Source organism: Protomyctophum parallelum (assembly GCF_964188405.1).
Source record: "Protomyctophum parallelum genome assembly, chromosome: 1".
Taxonomy (NCBI): Eukaryota; Metazoa; Chordata; class Actinopteri; order Myctophiformes; family Myctophidae; genus Protomyctophum; species Protomyctophum parallelum.
The window spans coordinates 90,410,134-90,428,047 of NC_139697.1; the positions used below are offsets into that span (position 1 = coordinate 90,410,134).

Genomic DNA, 17,914 nt, shown 5'->3' on the forward strand with positions numbered 1-17,914 from the left:
GTCATGTTGTAGTTCGTTAGCCTGAGCTAACGTGTTAGGTTTCTGGTCTAGAGGGGCGGGTCGCGGCTCAGATTTGCGCACGCCCTGATTGGATCTCATCGATCTGTCCGTCACCCCCGGCCCCTCCTCTCCCCCCTAGTGCAGCGCTACGTCACATAATTTGGAGCGACGCCCACCCGGAAGGGATGACTCCCACTTTTAGACCAGAGCGGCCAATGCGTTCCTCCAGGCTTTCAATTTTTGCACCAACAAAAATGAAAGCCTGGTACCGAGGCTAGTGGTCACCTAACCACCGAAGATCCAGACTATGTATGAGCCTTTAAAAGACCCAATGAAAAACAACTGTGTGATGATGACATAGGAAATGAATGCCTTATGGATAAATATAAATAAAGTGTATTCACAGGTGTGATTTCCATAGCTCATGTTCCTCCAAAGTCCAAACACAGCAGGTTTTAATTATACAGGGCTACTCTGTTTTGAATATACGGTGTATTGTTCGTTTTAAACCTGTACACTAACTGATTGATTGAAGTATTTATTAACAGTTTGCAGAATAGGTACATTTCAAGCACAACTCAATACAAACACTGTTAACTGTGGACGACACCATAAAGTCAAGGGAGGGTGTTCCACATTTTGGTGGCATAGGAGCAAAATGAATTTAGTCCCTTGTTTGTGCCGAATCTGGGTTGCACATGGTTTGTTGAACTTCCTCTGGTGTTGTGGGTGTGGACTTCGTTGACATTAAGGAAGTAGACAGGTACATGGGTATCTTGTGGACCAGACCCATTGCAAGATGCTGTACTCTGTCGTCAACCCTAAGCCATTCCAGCCTGTCAAAATGGGCAGGGGTGAGGTGGGTTCGGGGAGTGAGGCCAAGTAGTAGCCTGACCAGTTTGTTTTGGGAAGTCTGGACTCTGGAGCCTTGTTTTAAAGGAATTTCTCAATATCGGTAGAGGTTACAGTGGAGGAATACCAGACGACTCGCCCCTTTACCAACTCGCCCCGCGAAAAGTGTTAATGTAGTTAACAGTTTAACAATTTCGTATTTCCCTCCCTCCCTGAAATATGAAATTATCTTGTATACAAATGTATTTGATTGTATAGTAGTCGATCTCTATACTAAGTTAATTTAGGACCTTCTTTTTTATATATATATATATATTATTTATTTTGAGGGTTTTCTTTACATAGACACAAGGACAACACAGCAGACTTACATACAAGACAGTTACTTACATAAAAACAACAATGAAGAAACAGAGAAAAAATAGAAATAAAAGAGAAAATAAAAAATAAAAAATAATTTCCAAGTGGTACATGGGTTGTATAATGTGTGAGGACCTTCTAGCAGTTAATTTCGTTTTATTAAACACATTTCTTCCATATGTAGCCCATGTTTTGTAATGGCATCATGATGCTAGTATGCCCATGGATCTACAGAGTGAACTTAACAATTATAAATTAATATAATACCTTTTATATAATCACCAACATGAATTTATGTTTGTTATTTACAGCTAGGTAGAGTAGTGGGGCGAGGTAGAAAAGGGGCTGTTACCCAGTGGAGTAACAAAGTATTTTTCTTCTGGTGATTTTTTTTACACCTTTTCTGCATTTTATACATGTGGTGGCTCAGAGTGTGTCCGGGAAACCGTCTTTGTATTGTATTGGTGAGTAGCGAAAACAAAGTCAAGAGGCTGTGGTGCATTACAACATGCGAGGGCAATTCATTGAAAGTCTGCAACGGCAGCAACGGTATTAGGGGGATAGAGCTAAATCAGCTAATTATAGACAATATTTTAGGCCAATAAAAAAAAACTATAGGCCTATAGGCCTACCAAATGTCCCACTCCACGACTTGGGAAATTTGGCAGGCCTGTCTAAAACACAAAATGCTGTACTGACTATAGGCTACTGTTGTGTGGTGGACACTGGACACTAGATGGAGGTATCTCATCTCAGTATTATGGGAGGAGATATAAGGTGATATAAGGAAGTAGGCTACCTTACCTGGCTACTACTACCTTTACTGTGTGCTCACTGCTGCTGGTTAAAGGTTGAATTGTTTGGAAGTAAAGTTCAGAGATCCCCTACTGATCCCCTACTGTTACCACAGTCCCCACTGTCTGCTCGTCTCATTTACACGCTTCCAATCCAAAGTAACCCTGGCTAACCCTGGCGTTTGTTTGAACTGAACTGATGATGAACGGTGACGCAGCAGCTACAGTTAAGTTGCCAGAGTTTTGGCAACATGATCCGGCCCCGTGGTTTCAACACATCGAGGCGCAGTTCCACCTCAGCGGAATCACGGTGGACGACACCAAATACTACCACGTAGTCGCGGCGTTGGATGCCTCCACCACCCGCCGGGTGATGGGCTTCCTCAGGGAGCCACCAGCAGACGGTAAATACAACGCGCTCAAAACACAGTTGTTGCGCTTGTTCCAGCTGTCCGACGCAGAGCGCGCAGATCGCCTATTGTCCCTCAGCGGATTGGGGGACAGAAAGCCTACAGAACTAATGGAGCACATGCTAGCGCTACTCGGTTCAGGTGACGCTACGTTTATTTTTGTCCACCTTTTCCTGCGTCAACTCCCGACTCCGGTGCGCACGGCGCTGGCCAGCTCGCCTCTGGTGCGCACCAAGGAGTACCGCGGGTTAGCGGAAGAAGCGGATAGAATACTGCTGGCTTCCCGCCAGTACGCGTTGGCTGCTGTGCCTGTGTCCGATCCCCGTGATCGGCAGCGGGATGATGGCGAATTATGTGGTTGTCATCGCCGTATTGGCACCAAGGCGAGACGTTGCACGCAACCATGCTGTTTCAGGAACCAGGGAAACGCCAGCGTCATAAATGAGCTGCTGTTTATTGAGGATGAGGTCACGTCTTCTGGTAGGCGCCTACTGGAGGATTCGGGCGCCCACGCCGCCCAGAGGAGCATCCTGCCTGCGTCTGCTGGGGATGCCTTCATGGGAAATAATGGACCGCCGCTGGATCCGGCTATCAGGTATGACACTACTGGGTGGTGGGTGGGTGTACGGTTTGGGGTAGCCTACAGGTTTAAATGTGTTGACTTGCACAGTTGCACTTACTGTAGATTTGTTTTATAATGGGATGAAATTCATCGGCCCGATGAATCTAGACATGTTATGAGATACTTTCTGTCAAGAAATTATGTGCAGGTGATATTGTTTTGATGGGTGCAACCACTCCCAAGGAACAGCAATGTCCCTATGTTTAGAGTACCAACAGGGGGCGCTGTTGCACCACTCACTTCAGTACTTCACTAGACCACTTTTGATATTGAACTCATTGATGATTTTTTACATTTAAAAACATTTTTGCTTTGTGAAAACCGATTAAATTATGTATTATTTTGAGACCGCTCCGATACCGATATGGCATTTTTATGGCCGATATGGCCTATTCCGATTATGCTACCGATTTAATCATGCATCCCTAAATATTATGAAAGTGTTTGTTAAGCCTAAAGCATGTATTTTTCTGCTCCTTACCCTTCCCTTCCAGCAGGAACCGTTACCTCACCACGTCTTACTCTTCACCAGAGATCACGTCTCTCTCCTGGGGCCACATGAAGGTGAAGGGATGTTCCTCCACCTACAAGGACTGTAAGGTGTGGCCTGGAGGCAGCCGTGCTTGGGACTGGAGAGAGACAGGGACTGACGTGAGTGGAAAGGCCGCGTCTTTCTGTATCGAGTCCTTTGACTTTACACTAATTTGGATAATTATGACCATATCTTTGTGCAAATTCTAATTGTTAATTTAAAACTGCTTTATCTATCTATCTATCTATCTATCTATCTATCTATCTATCTATCTATCTATCTATCTATCTATCTATCTATCTATCTATCTATCTATCTATCTATCTATCTCTTTCTTAGTTGGAACAAATATTTTATTTCTGCACGACTTACTGAATTTAGTTATAATGTGCCAGAACATTTGGTAAGATAAAATATTTTTTATTTAGAAAACTGTGACAGTAGAAAATGTCTAAATGAACTTATTGTGTTGATTGGATGTGTTAACTCTTCTGCTGCAGCATTGTCCAGGAGTACAACCAGCAGATCTAGAGGAGGTTCTGAGGAAGGGAATCCATCTGCTAGTCATCGGCACAGGCACTTGTGAAAGACTACAGGTATAGCAACGTGGACTATGTGTTCATATTTAAAGGACCATGGTGCTGAGGCTGCTTCATTTGAGAATTGAGGTGCTGCTTACCAGCAGCCTTATTATAACTACTTTTAAACCCTATTTTTATATTATGATATAGCGAAAATAGCCAATCTTACAAGCTCATAACATGTTGTGCGTTAGTAGATTTGTTATTTAAAGAAAAATGTTTATGGACAAATTTGGCTATATGCCCAAATCGACGGCAGGTTGTACCTTCCCTGATGACATAGGTGCTGACTGCTGAGTGCCAGACAAATGGAACAAAATATGCAAAGACGACAAGCTCTTGTTGTCTCCCGTTTGAACCGGTAGTAAATGTCGCCCATTTTCCTGCCACTATAGACGTCCGTTGTGTCCGTCTGATCAGTGTTTTTGATCGTGTGATCTCAAATTGGGGTGTTATCAAACCCCGAATATTAAGCATTTTGGCACATTATGAGCCATACTGTTAGTAAAGTCCGCGTGCACGTGCGTGTGAATGGACGATTACGGATTTTGCCTGTTTCTTCCAAGGAGGCTAGCGGGGGCTAACAACGATGCTAAAGCCAGGTGAATATATATTTTTTAAACTCCGGATAAAGGCGAATTAATCAAAAGCCGTCCTAATGTCTGTGGCTACCTGGACAGAGTTATATATAACTCTGCCATACGTCTTAGGCATTAAACTTAATGACATTAACCAATCTGGCACTTATGCCTAATTTATCGCACAATGGTCACCAAAAATAACTTTCTCATTGGTGCTATTTAACAAACTTCCACCACCTCTTACCATTGCTGTCCTCCTCTTGTCCCAGGTTCCTTCCTCCACCCTGGAGTTTGTGAAGCAGAAAGGGGTGGAGATCAGAGTTCTACAGACAGAAAGGGGTGTTGTCGAATACAACAACCTGGTTGGCCAGGGAGCCAAAGTGGGAGGAGTCTTCCACTCTACCTGCTAGTGATATTATGGTTTCCAAGTCGTTCCCTAGCTCCATGGTTGACGCTGATGACCCTGCGCGCCGCCATTGCGTTGTCTGCATCGAGGGAGCGGTACTTGTTTCAAGTTCGCACTTCGCACCATCTTTTAACCACTCACACTGGCAACCCGTCACGTATCCAGACACGTATCATTCTCCTCCATTGTCAGGGCATACTTTGTCCTCCGAATCATCTCCGCAACATCGTGCTTTTTTGGTCATTCAGTCAATTTGTGACAACAGTCAAAATTTCATAATGCAAAAATGTATACAACAAAAATAACATAACATACATAAAATACATTCGATTGATTAAAATACTGTATTGCTTAAATGCACTTTACAGAGTTCTTCCTTGTCTGAAACTGCTCACTGTCAGTAAAAAGTGGTCTTGAGCTCACGTGTAGGAGGAGATGTGGTTTGTCTGTGCAGGCTGCCAAAAAAAAAAACTTGATTTGGTGACATTGACATTTTTTCATCCACTGCACCAAAGACATGTATTTCTATTCATTGTTTTACTTTTCTCATTAAAGAAATAATAATAATAATGATTTACACAATGTAAATGTATTACAACTTTTGTGTTGCACTTTTCATAACGAGCTTCCAGTCAAGTGGTGTCAGAAATAATCGAGTCAGCATTGCATCAACATTCGGCCGTGCGGTAATGCAATGCAGCAGCAACATAATCAAAGCCTAAATATAATTATATAATATATAATTATAACATAATTATGATAAATGAAAATATATTGTTCAGTATATCTGACTGCTTCTATTTACTGTTGAAAATTTTGCCATGTGCAGTAATATAGAAAAGTGCATTGGCAGTGCCAATGCACAGTGCACACCTAATTTCAATGGGTACATTGAGTGGGCTTTACATTTTATAATGTTAAATTTAATATATAACTTTCAGATGAAATGAAGTAATGTCATGCATGAAAAAAAATAATAAACTATATATAAAGGTAATGTGGAAAGGTGATTCATTTTAAGTGTGTCATCTCCAGAAATGACAGTTGACTAAATATGATGAGGGTTGTACATTTAGTTGGTTGTGTGTGTGTTTGTGTGTGTGTGTGTGTGTGTGTGTGTGTGTGTGTGTGTGTGTGTGTGTGTGTGTGTGTGTGTGTGTGGGGGGGGGGGGGGGGGGGGGGGGTGGGTGTGGTTGTGGGTTGTGGTCACAGAGCAGGCTATACATGTTTAGGTGTGAAACCTGACCACAAGCCTGAGTCTTGCAAAATACACCTGCCTCTCCAATCATCATTTGCTGACTGAGCTTAAATTTCTTAAATTTCATGAAAAAACATGTTAACTCATATTCCAGTACGGAAATATGCCAAGCTTTCCCCCTGAGATAGGAAAACTTGAGAGAATATCTGTTTCTATTACTAGGACAGATTGAAAATATAACTTTATACTTTTCGATTATCCACTTGAACTCCAGCATTCCTACTCTGGTTGAACAAAAATGCGTTGCAATGCGTTGTGAGCTTGTAGATCTGCTATTGGCAAACGGATTTGATATAAAAAGGTACAGTGCAACTGAGGTCTAGAGCGTCTTAAAGGTTAAACTGAAGAGCTGTTGATGAATTCCAAAAATTATCAAAGTATTCCGCGGTATACCTCTGCATCACTGCACCCTCTGGTTCTTAAGCTACTGTACTGTCCTTGGCAACTGAGTCTCTTGTGGTATCGCAGTATCAACGGTCATATCATTGATGTCGCATGAAAACCTTTCCAAAACTGTATTTTCCTTTTTTCTATTATTGATTTTTTTAAATAATTTAAAATGGTGCAAATATGCCATTTTCACTGCTTGTGTGAGAAATCAATCAATCAGTGGTGTTGGCTAGCTACCCCCCCCCCCCCCCCCCCCCAAAAAAAAATTTAATTGCCTGCGACTCAAACTAGTGAAAATAGCAGATCTCACAGCGCGCGTCGCTTCACGCTGCGGTGTGAACTTGTAGATCGCCTATTTTCACTATTTAAACATTTGTTTATAATTTATGGAATTTCCTAGACTTTTATTTCTTTGTGAAATTACAAAAAAAAACATTGCATAATTCATGAAAATCTTAGCTTTTTTGTGAATGTTTGTTTTATAAATGTAATTAAAAACAAGATGTAGGAAACAACATAAAAAATGTGTCCGCGACCCAAATGGGTCCCAACTAGTGATGGGAGATTAATCTGCAAACACATCGGTATCGGCCGATTCTATCAATCAGACCGATTGATTAATCGGTCTAATTGATTGGTCTGTCTTTACAGATAAACAGGCCCAAAGTAACAGTTTGAACAGATCTACAAGCTCACAATATTAAATATAAAGGTATTAAAATTCAATCTGACTTGTCTAAGCCTGCAGTGCAGACACCCTGTTGCATGGATTTGTCAGAATGTGTCAGAATTATTATAATTTTTAAAAATACAGAATGAGATCATATAATATAATACTATGTAAGACTTTATTTATTATTTTATGTGCGTGCGCGTGTGCGCCTGCTGCAGACCCTCAGAGCTAACACTGCACTATGTAGGGCAGGAGGAACTTTAGCTTCTTGTCAACAAGAAAGGTGTGAATTTACATGGAAAAGAAACACATGATGAAGAGATATGATAACGAGCTGACATGTCACTAATCAACACACGGACGACAGCAGCACTAGAGCAGAGGATGTGGTCACAGAGCAGGATGTACAGTACAGCATGCTTAATGACCAGAAATGTCACACGTGAAACCTCAAGCCGACCACAAGCCTGAGCCTTGCTAAGAACACCTGTTTCTCTGCAGATCTCTGTACAAACATACGCTGAACACACACAATGTTGTGTTTTCTACGTCAGCTGTAGGTCAGTGGTTTTCAACCAGTGATCCTTGAGGCAGTTCCAGGTGGTCCCCAGCTAAGTGACAGCGAGTTGGTAACCAAATTAAATGGAATCTTATAGATCTTTAACTCAAATGGACCCGTAATTGGTTTCATTTTACGCTCTCAAGAGTTACAATTATTGTCAACATCTGCATTACTTCATTTACTTATTTTATTTTAAGTCTACACAATTTGAGAATGTAGACTCAGAGACACACAGAGCAAAGGTTGTAGGGCTCGGGAATCAAACCCACGCCTCAGTCTCAGCCTATACAGTAAGTGGTATGAGCCTTAACCGCTAGGCCAGCTGCACCCAAGAACATCTTGCCAGTCTTAATGAGCATGTTCAGAAGTACATCTATTGTCTATTTAAATATCACATATTGTCGGGGGTGGAAAACTTTTACTTAGGCCTACTTTTCAGGAAATGGAAAAAAATAACCTGTTCCACTGTATCCAATCCAAAATGTATTCTGCTGTAGTTATTATTTAGTCACAAACGCTTGTTTGTACTTTTATTCTAGATCTGCTAAGTTTAGTTTACTTTACATAATAGGGGTCCAAAATGACCCCTATCTGTCTGTAACTCTGAGAGTGTACAAATGGACCTAAATCGACTCTTTTCTATTTCCATTTGTACACTCCAGGGGTTTAAATACACACTGAGGATCGCAGATTCGCAGATATATAAATGGGGGTTCATATAGCCTAATATCAAACCGGAGGTCCTTGGAATGAAAAAGGTTGAGAGTCACACGGCTAAAGGAGCTTTTCATCTACAGTGCAAAGAGGACATGCAGGATCTTCAACAACCAGTCAGTGCCTATAGATTAGAACATCTACAGTTACATAATCACATCCTGACAGAAACAATCCGCGTCAGGCCTTAGGTAGTGTACACACTACAGTTTGACTTCTGGTCAAACTGAGTGCTTAGCCCAGGCCGTAGCGTAACGGTCTGGGCACCGGACTGGTGATCCAGTCGCGGTGTGCCGCGGGTTCGACTCCCGGACCCGACACGGCCTTTACCGCATGTCATCCCCCCATCTCTCTCCCGTTTCCTGTCAGCCTACTTTCTATCCCTTAAAAAATCAATAAAGGCGTAAGCCGCAAAAAAATATCTTAAAAAAAAAAAACTGAGTGCTTATAAAAGTAGCAAATAGTATAATTGTATGATAAATTGGCTTCTGATCGATGTGGCCTGTGGAATGTACACAAATACAGAGCCATCTAATAGAGTTGCGATGTTGAGGGGGCAGAAAACAAGCACGGTCACGTGGTTCATGTACTCGCGCGAGCCCATAGACTCCAATGCATTCCGTAAACTTCTGGTTGTCCCCTGCATTCAATACCTCCGGTTGTCCCCATTCAATAGAAGTCTATGTAGCCATTGGACTGGCCCCATGAAGTGAATGGGATTTGCGTAACCCTGTCTTACTATATGGCTATCATCCACTGAGACACCTTCACACCTGACAGAGCAGCAGCCGTGGCCGGGCAGCACAGCTGACAGGCGAACAATCATGAACACAGAGACTCGGTGCTCATTTCTGGCAGCTTGTCTATAAAAGATCACTACTACATTTGAGGTGATGAATACACCATACAGCTGCTGAATGTTGATTAAATTCACATGCTGCACATACTAGTTTATTTAAAACAATGTTTTTAATATATGGTAAATCGCATGATGGCCCAGCAGAAAAAACAAAAACAAAACACTTGTTTTTATTCATAAAAGATAGTGTGAACATACTGTAGTGTAGCCTATTTCATTCATTCATTCATTGTCTCCACCAGGCCGAAGACATGGGGAGAGAGTATGTTTTGCACTCCGTTCGTGTGTGTGTGCGTGTGTCCGTCCTTCTGTTCGTCCGTTACCAGCTAATCTCCGCCACCGTTGGCCCGGGAGTGCACACACACTCCCTGGATGCCAATGATGAACCTCTGCCCCAAATATTCCTCAACGGCCTGTTATAGCGCCACCATGAGGCCGATTTAGGCAAAACACATTTCTACAGTACACATTTTATCCATACATCACACAATCCGGTATACACTATCTCCATAGTCATGTGATCAACACGGATCTGCACCATTTCCCATCTTCCATCCTGATTGGCTAAGATTGGCTTCCAAAGCTCACATGATTGGTCCATTTCGAACAAAATGCCACAAATCACAAACACGGTGTGCAATTTCCGTAAAATTATACACACACATTTCCACTATAGGCCGAGGATGGAATGCCACTTAATCTTTAAAAAATCACCCTCATGGTGGCGCTATAACAGGACAATTCCTGATTTTACCAACAACTGCATCGATCTGTGTACATCTTTGTATGCGCACTCCCTAGAGGTCATGGAAAAACATCTTCCCTGCATCTCCCCACATCTGCCAGTTATAGCGCCAACATGAGGCCGATTTCTGCTAAACACATTGTTTACATTAATCGCACAGATTTAATCCAAATCTCACGCAAAACGGTACACATTATCTCTGTAGTCATTCTCAGATTCTACACTGATTGGTTAAGATTGCCTTCCAAAGTTTTCAGGAGTGGCCCGTTTTGTACAAAATGCTGCACATGTCCTGGTCATCCAGAATTCTATCCTCAGAGATGCTATGAGTGATCTGGCTCTGCATTTCCTCAACAAAATGAAGAAAATCGTTGCAAAAAACAAACAAACAAAAAAACATATATATTATATAATATTATTATTATTATATATTACTCCTAAACATTTTGCCAAACATCACACACACTCCTATCCTCCTAATGGAGACCTGTGCCCAGAAGGGCACTTTTTCTAGTTAATTTTAAGTTTCTCCTCTCCAGAATTATGACAGTTGACTGGGGTGGATGTGGTCACAGAGCAGGTTGTACATCATGTTTAGGTGTGAAAACTTCAAACTGACCACAAGCCTGAATCTTGCAAAAAGCACCTGCATCTCTGCAACAACCATCTCCGCAGATATCTCCACAAATTCGCTGAACACACACAATGTTGTTTTCTATGTCAACTGTATGCAGAATTAGTGAATGTATGTGTAGTGGATTGAGCTTAATTCCCCCCCATGTATCCCTAATGAATGTGACGCGACACCCCCCTAATCACCCCCATTCAGGACAGCTGTGACACCTGGGTGCTGGCTGATTAATAAGGTGCCGTGCAAGGCCATCAGTAGCTGGCTGGCTTGTGTCTGCCTTTTGGTGTGTTAGGTCTTTGGTGCGGGAGAATTGGCATTATTGGAATTTTTTGTTAACATTTCCCAAATCTTTCACAGATGCCTACATGAGGTCTTATGGTATTGCTGTTTTTGAGGGGCGCTAGCCCCTCCTATACACAGGTTTAATGTTTGTCTTTAGTTCAATGTTTGTTTTGTAAACGCATTGACAATGAAGGTAAAATGTACATAATGTGTCATTTACATCACATTGTCTCTTTATTGTTAATGGCGTTTAATGTTTGTGTTTGCACCGTTTGTTTTACATCACCATTACATCACCTAATCAACATGAGTTAGACTTTAATATATTAGCGCCCCTTACTTGATTTCTTTCTATATGGCCCCCTGATGATTCTTTTATTATTATTTTTTCAATTAATATTGAAACATTAAACAAGAGTTTATCAGTCTCTCTAGGTTGTCCTTTATGATATATATTATATTGGGTAAAATATATATGTTGGTATGTGATAATATTAAAAGTTAGGCCTATTGTACATTTGTAAATGTAGGCTATTCATCCTGGAAGCAGGAGTAGGAGTAGAAGAGGTCGAGGAATATTAAAAGCATTAACTCATTTATTAGAACTCACACAATATCTACCATATTAGCTGTTTTAGAGCTTATTTTTCTTCGGGATGTTTATATCTTTTCCCCCAGCTGAGGCATGAGGTTTTACTGTTGATATAAAGATAACAATCTGTTCCTGTCCAGATGTACAGGGATATCTATTGAGTCAACCTTTAGGTCAATAGTATTGACCTAAAGGTTAAAAAGGTGTGTGTGTGTGTGTGTGTGTGTGTGTGTGTGTGTGTGTGTGTGTGTGTGTGTGTGTGTGTGTGTGTGTGTGTGTGTGTGTGTGTGTGTGTGTGTGTGTGTGTGTGTGTGTGTGTGTGTGTGTGTGTACTGGATATTTTAAACTCACAAACAAAGTGTAATGAATTTGAAGTCCAGATCGAGAAAAGGTTTAGAAGTGTTGAGAACACAATCACGTATTTATTACAAGAGCGCTCCTGGAGAATGACACAACACCAAAGTATGGTGGCGACGCGTGCGTGCGTCCATGCATGCGTGTGTGTGTCTTCATGCTGCAGACCCTCAGACTCAGAGTCTACACTGTGTGTGTGCGTGCGACGTGCGTGCGTCCGTGCGTGCGTGTGTCTTAATGCTGCAGACCCTCAGGAGGAGCTTCAGCTTCTGGTCCACTAGAAAGGTATAGAATAAACCACATGATGATGAAGAGATATGACGAGCTGATAATACTGTATGTCACTAATAAAACACACAGACGACAGAGAGTGTTGACCAGAATCCCAGCCAGAACCAGTCGGTGCAGATCGGTGAAGTTCAGAGAGTGTTGACCAGAATCCCAGCCAGAACCAGTCGGTGCAGATCGGTGAAGTTCAGAGAGTGTTGACCAGAATCCCAGCCAGAACCAGTCGGTGCAGATCGGTGAAGTTCAGAGAGTGTTGACCAGAATCCCAGCCAGAACCAGTCGGTGCAGATCGGTGAAGTTCCAGTTGAGAATCCAGTGTGAGAGAATCCAGACATGGATGAGACAGTGATAGTGTTCCTCCTGCTTTGGAGCTCAGGTAAACACTCTGTTAGAATGACACTTGTTGCTTGATGTGGATGTGAAATGACACTGCTAAGAAAATCATGACCTAATAGCCTTTTTAGTAGGCTACAGCTTAGAGAACCATGATGTATTAGTACATCACATACACATTAGTAGTACTGCTGGATGCTTTACATGCACTGTGTGTGTGTGTGTGTGTGTGTGTGTGTGTGTGTGTGTGTGTGTGTGTGTGTGTGTGTGTGTGTGTGTGTGTGTGTGTGTGTGTGTGTGTGTGTGTGTGTGTGTGTGTGTGTGTGTGTGTGTGTGTGTGTGTGTGTGTGTGTGTGTGTGTGTGTGTGTGTGTGTGTGTGTGACATGGTGTGTAGTTGTGCCGTAGCCTATATTTTGGGGGTTTTTCTGCTTGTACGATAGTGTGACATGGTGTACGTGTAGTTGTGCCGTAGCCTATATTTTGGGGGGGTTTTCTGCTTGTACGATAGTGTGACATGGTGTACGTGTAGTTGTGCTGTAGCCTATATTTTGGGGGTTTTTCTGCTTGTACGATAGTGTGACATGGTGTACGTGTAGTTGTGCCGTAGCCTATATTTTGGGGGGGTTTTCTGCTTGTACGATAGTGTGACATGGTGTACGTGTAGTTGTGCCGTAGCCTATATTTTGGGGGTTTTTCTGCTTGTACGATAGTGTGACATGGTGTACGTGTAGTTGTGCTGTAGCCTATTTTGGTGGGTTTCTGCTTGTATTGATAGTCCACAGTGTAGAGAGCACTCAGGGCCCATTTATGGGTCGCGGAGATTTTTTTTGCTATATTTTTTTCCCATTACTATTTCAAAAGATCTTTCCACAAAAATCTCCCATAATTCACACATTTCCATGAATTAAAGACAAATTCAAAGATGTTTTTTTTTTTTCAAAAGTAGTGAAATTAGCCGATTTACAAGCTCACAACGTGGCTAGAGGCGCTGAGTTGTGAGCTTGTATATCTACTATTTTCACTAGTTTGGGTCCCGGGTAAACGACTAATTTCTATTTTGGGTCTTGAGCTAAAACGTTTGGGAACCACTGGTGTAGAGAGACAGGAAACAGAGTCAGAGTGACAGTCAGCAAAGGGTCTCCATGCTGGAGAATGGAACCAGGGACTCAATGCCAGGCATAGAGCATAATGTGGTACATGCCTTAACTACTCTGATATCAACACCTGCTAAACATTTTGCTCTTTTTATGAGAAGCACTTTGAGCTGCATTTCATGTCATGAAAGGCTAAAATATTGTTATAATAATATTATTAGTACGGTACTATTAATTAATTTACAGATCATATTTTATGAATTCATGTAATTCATTTGTTATACATAAAAACATAATAATATATTCATTATTGAACATATTGGAGACCTAGACCTGTCCGGCCGGCCACGGCCTACTACTACCCGTTTTAACCGTCTGTCAAAGTCAAAGTCATACGATTTGTCACTCACGTTACCACAGTGAAATTTGTTATCCGCATTTGACCCATTTCTTGGAGCAGTGAGCCGCAGCCAAGGAGCGGTGAGCTGCAGCCGTGCCGCGCTCGGGAATCATTTTGATTAGTAGATTTGACCCCCCAATCTAACCCTTTGATGCTGAGTGCCAAGCAGGGAGGCATTGGGTCCCATTTTTACAGTCTTTGGTATGACCCGGCCGGGGATCGAACCCCGACCTCCCAGTTTCAGGGCGGACACTCTAACCACAAGGCCACTGTCTGGTGTCCCATATGGAAATCTCTGTATCTGTCTGACAGATAGAGGCGACTTACCTACTTTACTTATCCAATATTACGCCGGCTGATGCATATAGGGCATCAACAAAGTTTCTCCACTTGCATCTGTCTTTGGCCAATTCTCTATGCTCCCCAAGCTCTGATGTTGTTGCTGGAGCTCCTTCTCGATCGTCCTACGCCATGTCATTTTAGGCCTGCCTTTCTTTCTCTTTCCTTCTGGGGTCCAGTGTAATGCGACTCTTATTGGGATCGTGTTGATGTCCATTCTGAGGACAAGGCCACCTACGTATATCGAATATACTGTGCATGTTGTCGTATTGGGTGTTGTTGAGGAAGTTATTGTTTGAGATGGTCTTGGGCCAGAATATACAGTACGTAGGAGTTTGCGCAGGCATGATGTGTGGAAAGTGGATCATTTATGGATGTTGTTTTCTGTTGTTTTCCAGCATTCTGCACCGTATAGTATATATGTTGATAGTACGTAGATTTTGTAGATCCGGCATTTTGTTTTTGGTGCTGTATTGATTTTATTTCCAGATTTGCTTAAGTCTTGAAGGTTGTGTTAGATAGAGGCAAACTGACTGTGAAAAGTGGACTGGTTAAGTAACCAAATGACAGGTGTGGGGTTCCCATGGCAATCAATTGGCTGAGGCAGAGGCAACAGGGAGTGCCCCTGTGTGTGTCAAATTTGAAGTCGGTGGGGCAAACGGTCCTCGGGTTACGTGGATTACGGTGGGGTTGAGTCTACACAAACATGTGATTTATATACTCCATTGTACGACGCTGTTGGGTTCTGAAAATATAAGCTGGCCTCTCAACAGAGGTGGTCTGACAGTGGCATGACAAAGAGAATGGCCTAACAACTATTGCTCTGTTTATGATGTTAAAGGCAGTTTGTCTGTGTGGAGGAGAAGGTTCTATAATGTATCCTGTACATGACATCATGTGACATGTCTAACACTGTTACATTTGTTTCCCTGAAAATTATAATATTAATTTGTTAAATATTAATTAAAATGTGTTAAGACATTTAAATTCCTTCCCTTGTATTTGTAGTCTGACTCCAAGTATGATGAGAAAACATTTCAAGGCACTCCGCTCAGTGGCGTATTAAAAAGCTTTTATTTGAGTCACGGCTTTTAGCTTGGCAAAGTAAAAAAAGATTACTAAGGTATTGGACCCTGATGAAGACTTTGCCAAGCTAAAAGCCATGACTCAAATAAAGTATTTTTAATACTCAACTGAGCGGGGTGGGGTGCCTTGGAATGTTTCTTAAGTTCACCTGTTTTCTCATACTTGGATGTCAGCGTTCTACTACAAGGGAGGGAACTTAAAGGGTTAGTTCAGATTTTTTGACTTCAAGCTGTAGGAAATACTTGCCATTAATATAGTGGTTGGAAAGGTATTGATTGCCCGAGTCCCGTTGTGGGAGTTTTTGCCTGGTTTTGTGGGGGTCTGAGGGCCACGCATAAAAAATAAGTTAATAAACAAAACTAGCGTAATTTGTATTGTTGACCTATTTCTACCATAGCGCACATATCATTCAACTTGGAATCCTCTGTCACATGGAAATAGATCAACAATACAAACAGCTTTAAGTCCCAACAATTTGAACAAACCCTTTACCTAGGCCTACTGTGGAACCGTCAGTTTCTGATAACTACGGAGGGGAGAGAGAGAGAGAGAGAGAGAGTAATCGAGGACATGTGTGGTCACCAGTCACCAGCAGTCACATCATGTGTTGCTTCATGTGCGCAAAGTTCAATGGCCCATTATGATGATTGTAGCTCAATCAATCTGTGTCCCCTTCTGTGACATGTTGTACTTTTGAGCTGTGATGAGTAGTCTACAGAAGATGGTACCTTAGCTCGCTGTCTTCATTGTAGCTGCTGTGATATTATGATCAATGCTGATCACTTTATGTTCCACCTTTCAAGTTGGTCAGGTCCATTCATTTGGCAAAATGCGTGCGTGTGTGCGTGTGTGCGTGCGTGTGCTCACGTGCATGCTCACACTCACTATGTAGGGCAGGAAACAAGAAAGGTGTGAATACAAAAAAACATGTCACTAATAAACACAAATACATTGTGTGCGTGCGTGCGTGCGTGCGTGCGTGCGTGCGTGCGTGCGTGCGTGCGTGCGTGCGTGCGTGCGAGTGAGTGAGTTGTGTGGATTATTTAGCTGGGGACCCCCTGGAACCTTCTCAAGGACCCCTGGGGGTCCACAGACCCCATATTTGGGATCACCTGGAAGAGTGGATATGGCCGTTTTTAGCCCAATGCGTGTTTTTCGTGCTAAATAAATGTCTGCAGAATAATGAAAAAAACCTAGTTTGACCCCTCACAGGCTACTTAAAGTGGAATGTTATTTATGTTACTCCAACATCCAGCATCACAGATCCTCCTATAGGGACACTGCATTTCAGTCTTTGTGAGAGTTGTTACTAGACACCTTTAAAAACACATTATTTCTCGGTAAGGAATTTATTCACATTTTTCTGATAATATTCCCTGACTAGGATGGTGATGGAATCTTGCTCATTGTCTTCAACAGTGAGTCTAAATCCTTGATTCTGATTGGCTGGCCTAGTCTAGCCTGGCTATAGTTTACATGTGAAGTTCACAGACATAGCAGCTAAATGGCTTTTTGTGTTTTCTTCCTGACTTGCAGATTAAATATTTCGTGAATTTAAGCAAACAGACAGAGCTCACAGACCAGCAGTCCAGTAATGACAGCCCAGTTTATGCTCCGTCGTACAACGCTGTCGAGTCCCGAATTGATCAGATCTACAAGCTGACAATGCGCTGATCAGCAACACATTGTGAGATTGTAGATCTGGTACACTGTACAAATTCATTATTCACAATAATGTTAAGCGGAAAACAGTACATCCATGTGGACTGGCAGAGTAAACAGGCACTATTCTCTTTCAGGAAGTTGCTCTTCCTGGTTTGTGCTCATTTCATTTCATCATGTGAGCTCCGATAGAAATTGTAGTTACTCATTCCCATCCTGGCGCAAATAAATAGCATCGAAGAGGAGAACCAAAGGACATCTTTCTCATGTATGGCAACAGATAAACCACAAATAAAACCAACCGCAGCTGTTGTTACACTGAAGCTCATTTTGTTATGTTTCTCCTCAGCTCTCCAGGCTACACCATCACATGACACCACAGGTAAGTCTGTCTGTCTGTCTGTCTGTCTGTCTGTCTGTCTGTCTGTCTGTCTGTCTGTCTGTCTGTCTGTCTGTCTGTCTGTCTGTCTGTCTCTGGTTGGCTGGCTGGCTGGCTTTCATTCATATCCATTA

General features: G+C 42.2%; 1 protein-coding gene across 1 annotated transcript; it reads left to right on the forward strand.

Moving 5' to 3' along the window:
* Window positions 1-2,894: 2,894 nt before the first annotated feature.
* LOC310868036 (mth938 domain-containing protein-like) lies at window positions 2,895-5,142 on the forward strand (the record flags this gene model as incomplete). The annotated part of the gene is made up of 4 exons (XM_083778259.1): window positions 2,895-3,011; window positions 3,533-3,689; window positions 4,071-4,166; window positions 5,002-5,142. Exons 1-4 carry the CDS (start codon window positions 2,974-2,976, stop codon window positions 5,140-5,142), a joined length of 432 nt encoding a protein of 143 aa, XP_083634385.1. The 5' UTR covers window positions 2,895-2,973.
* Between the last annotated feature and the right edge of the window lie 12,772 nt (window positions 5,143-17,914).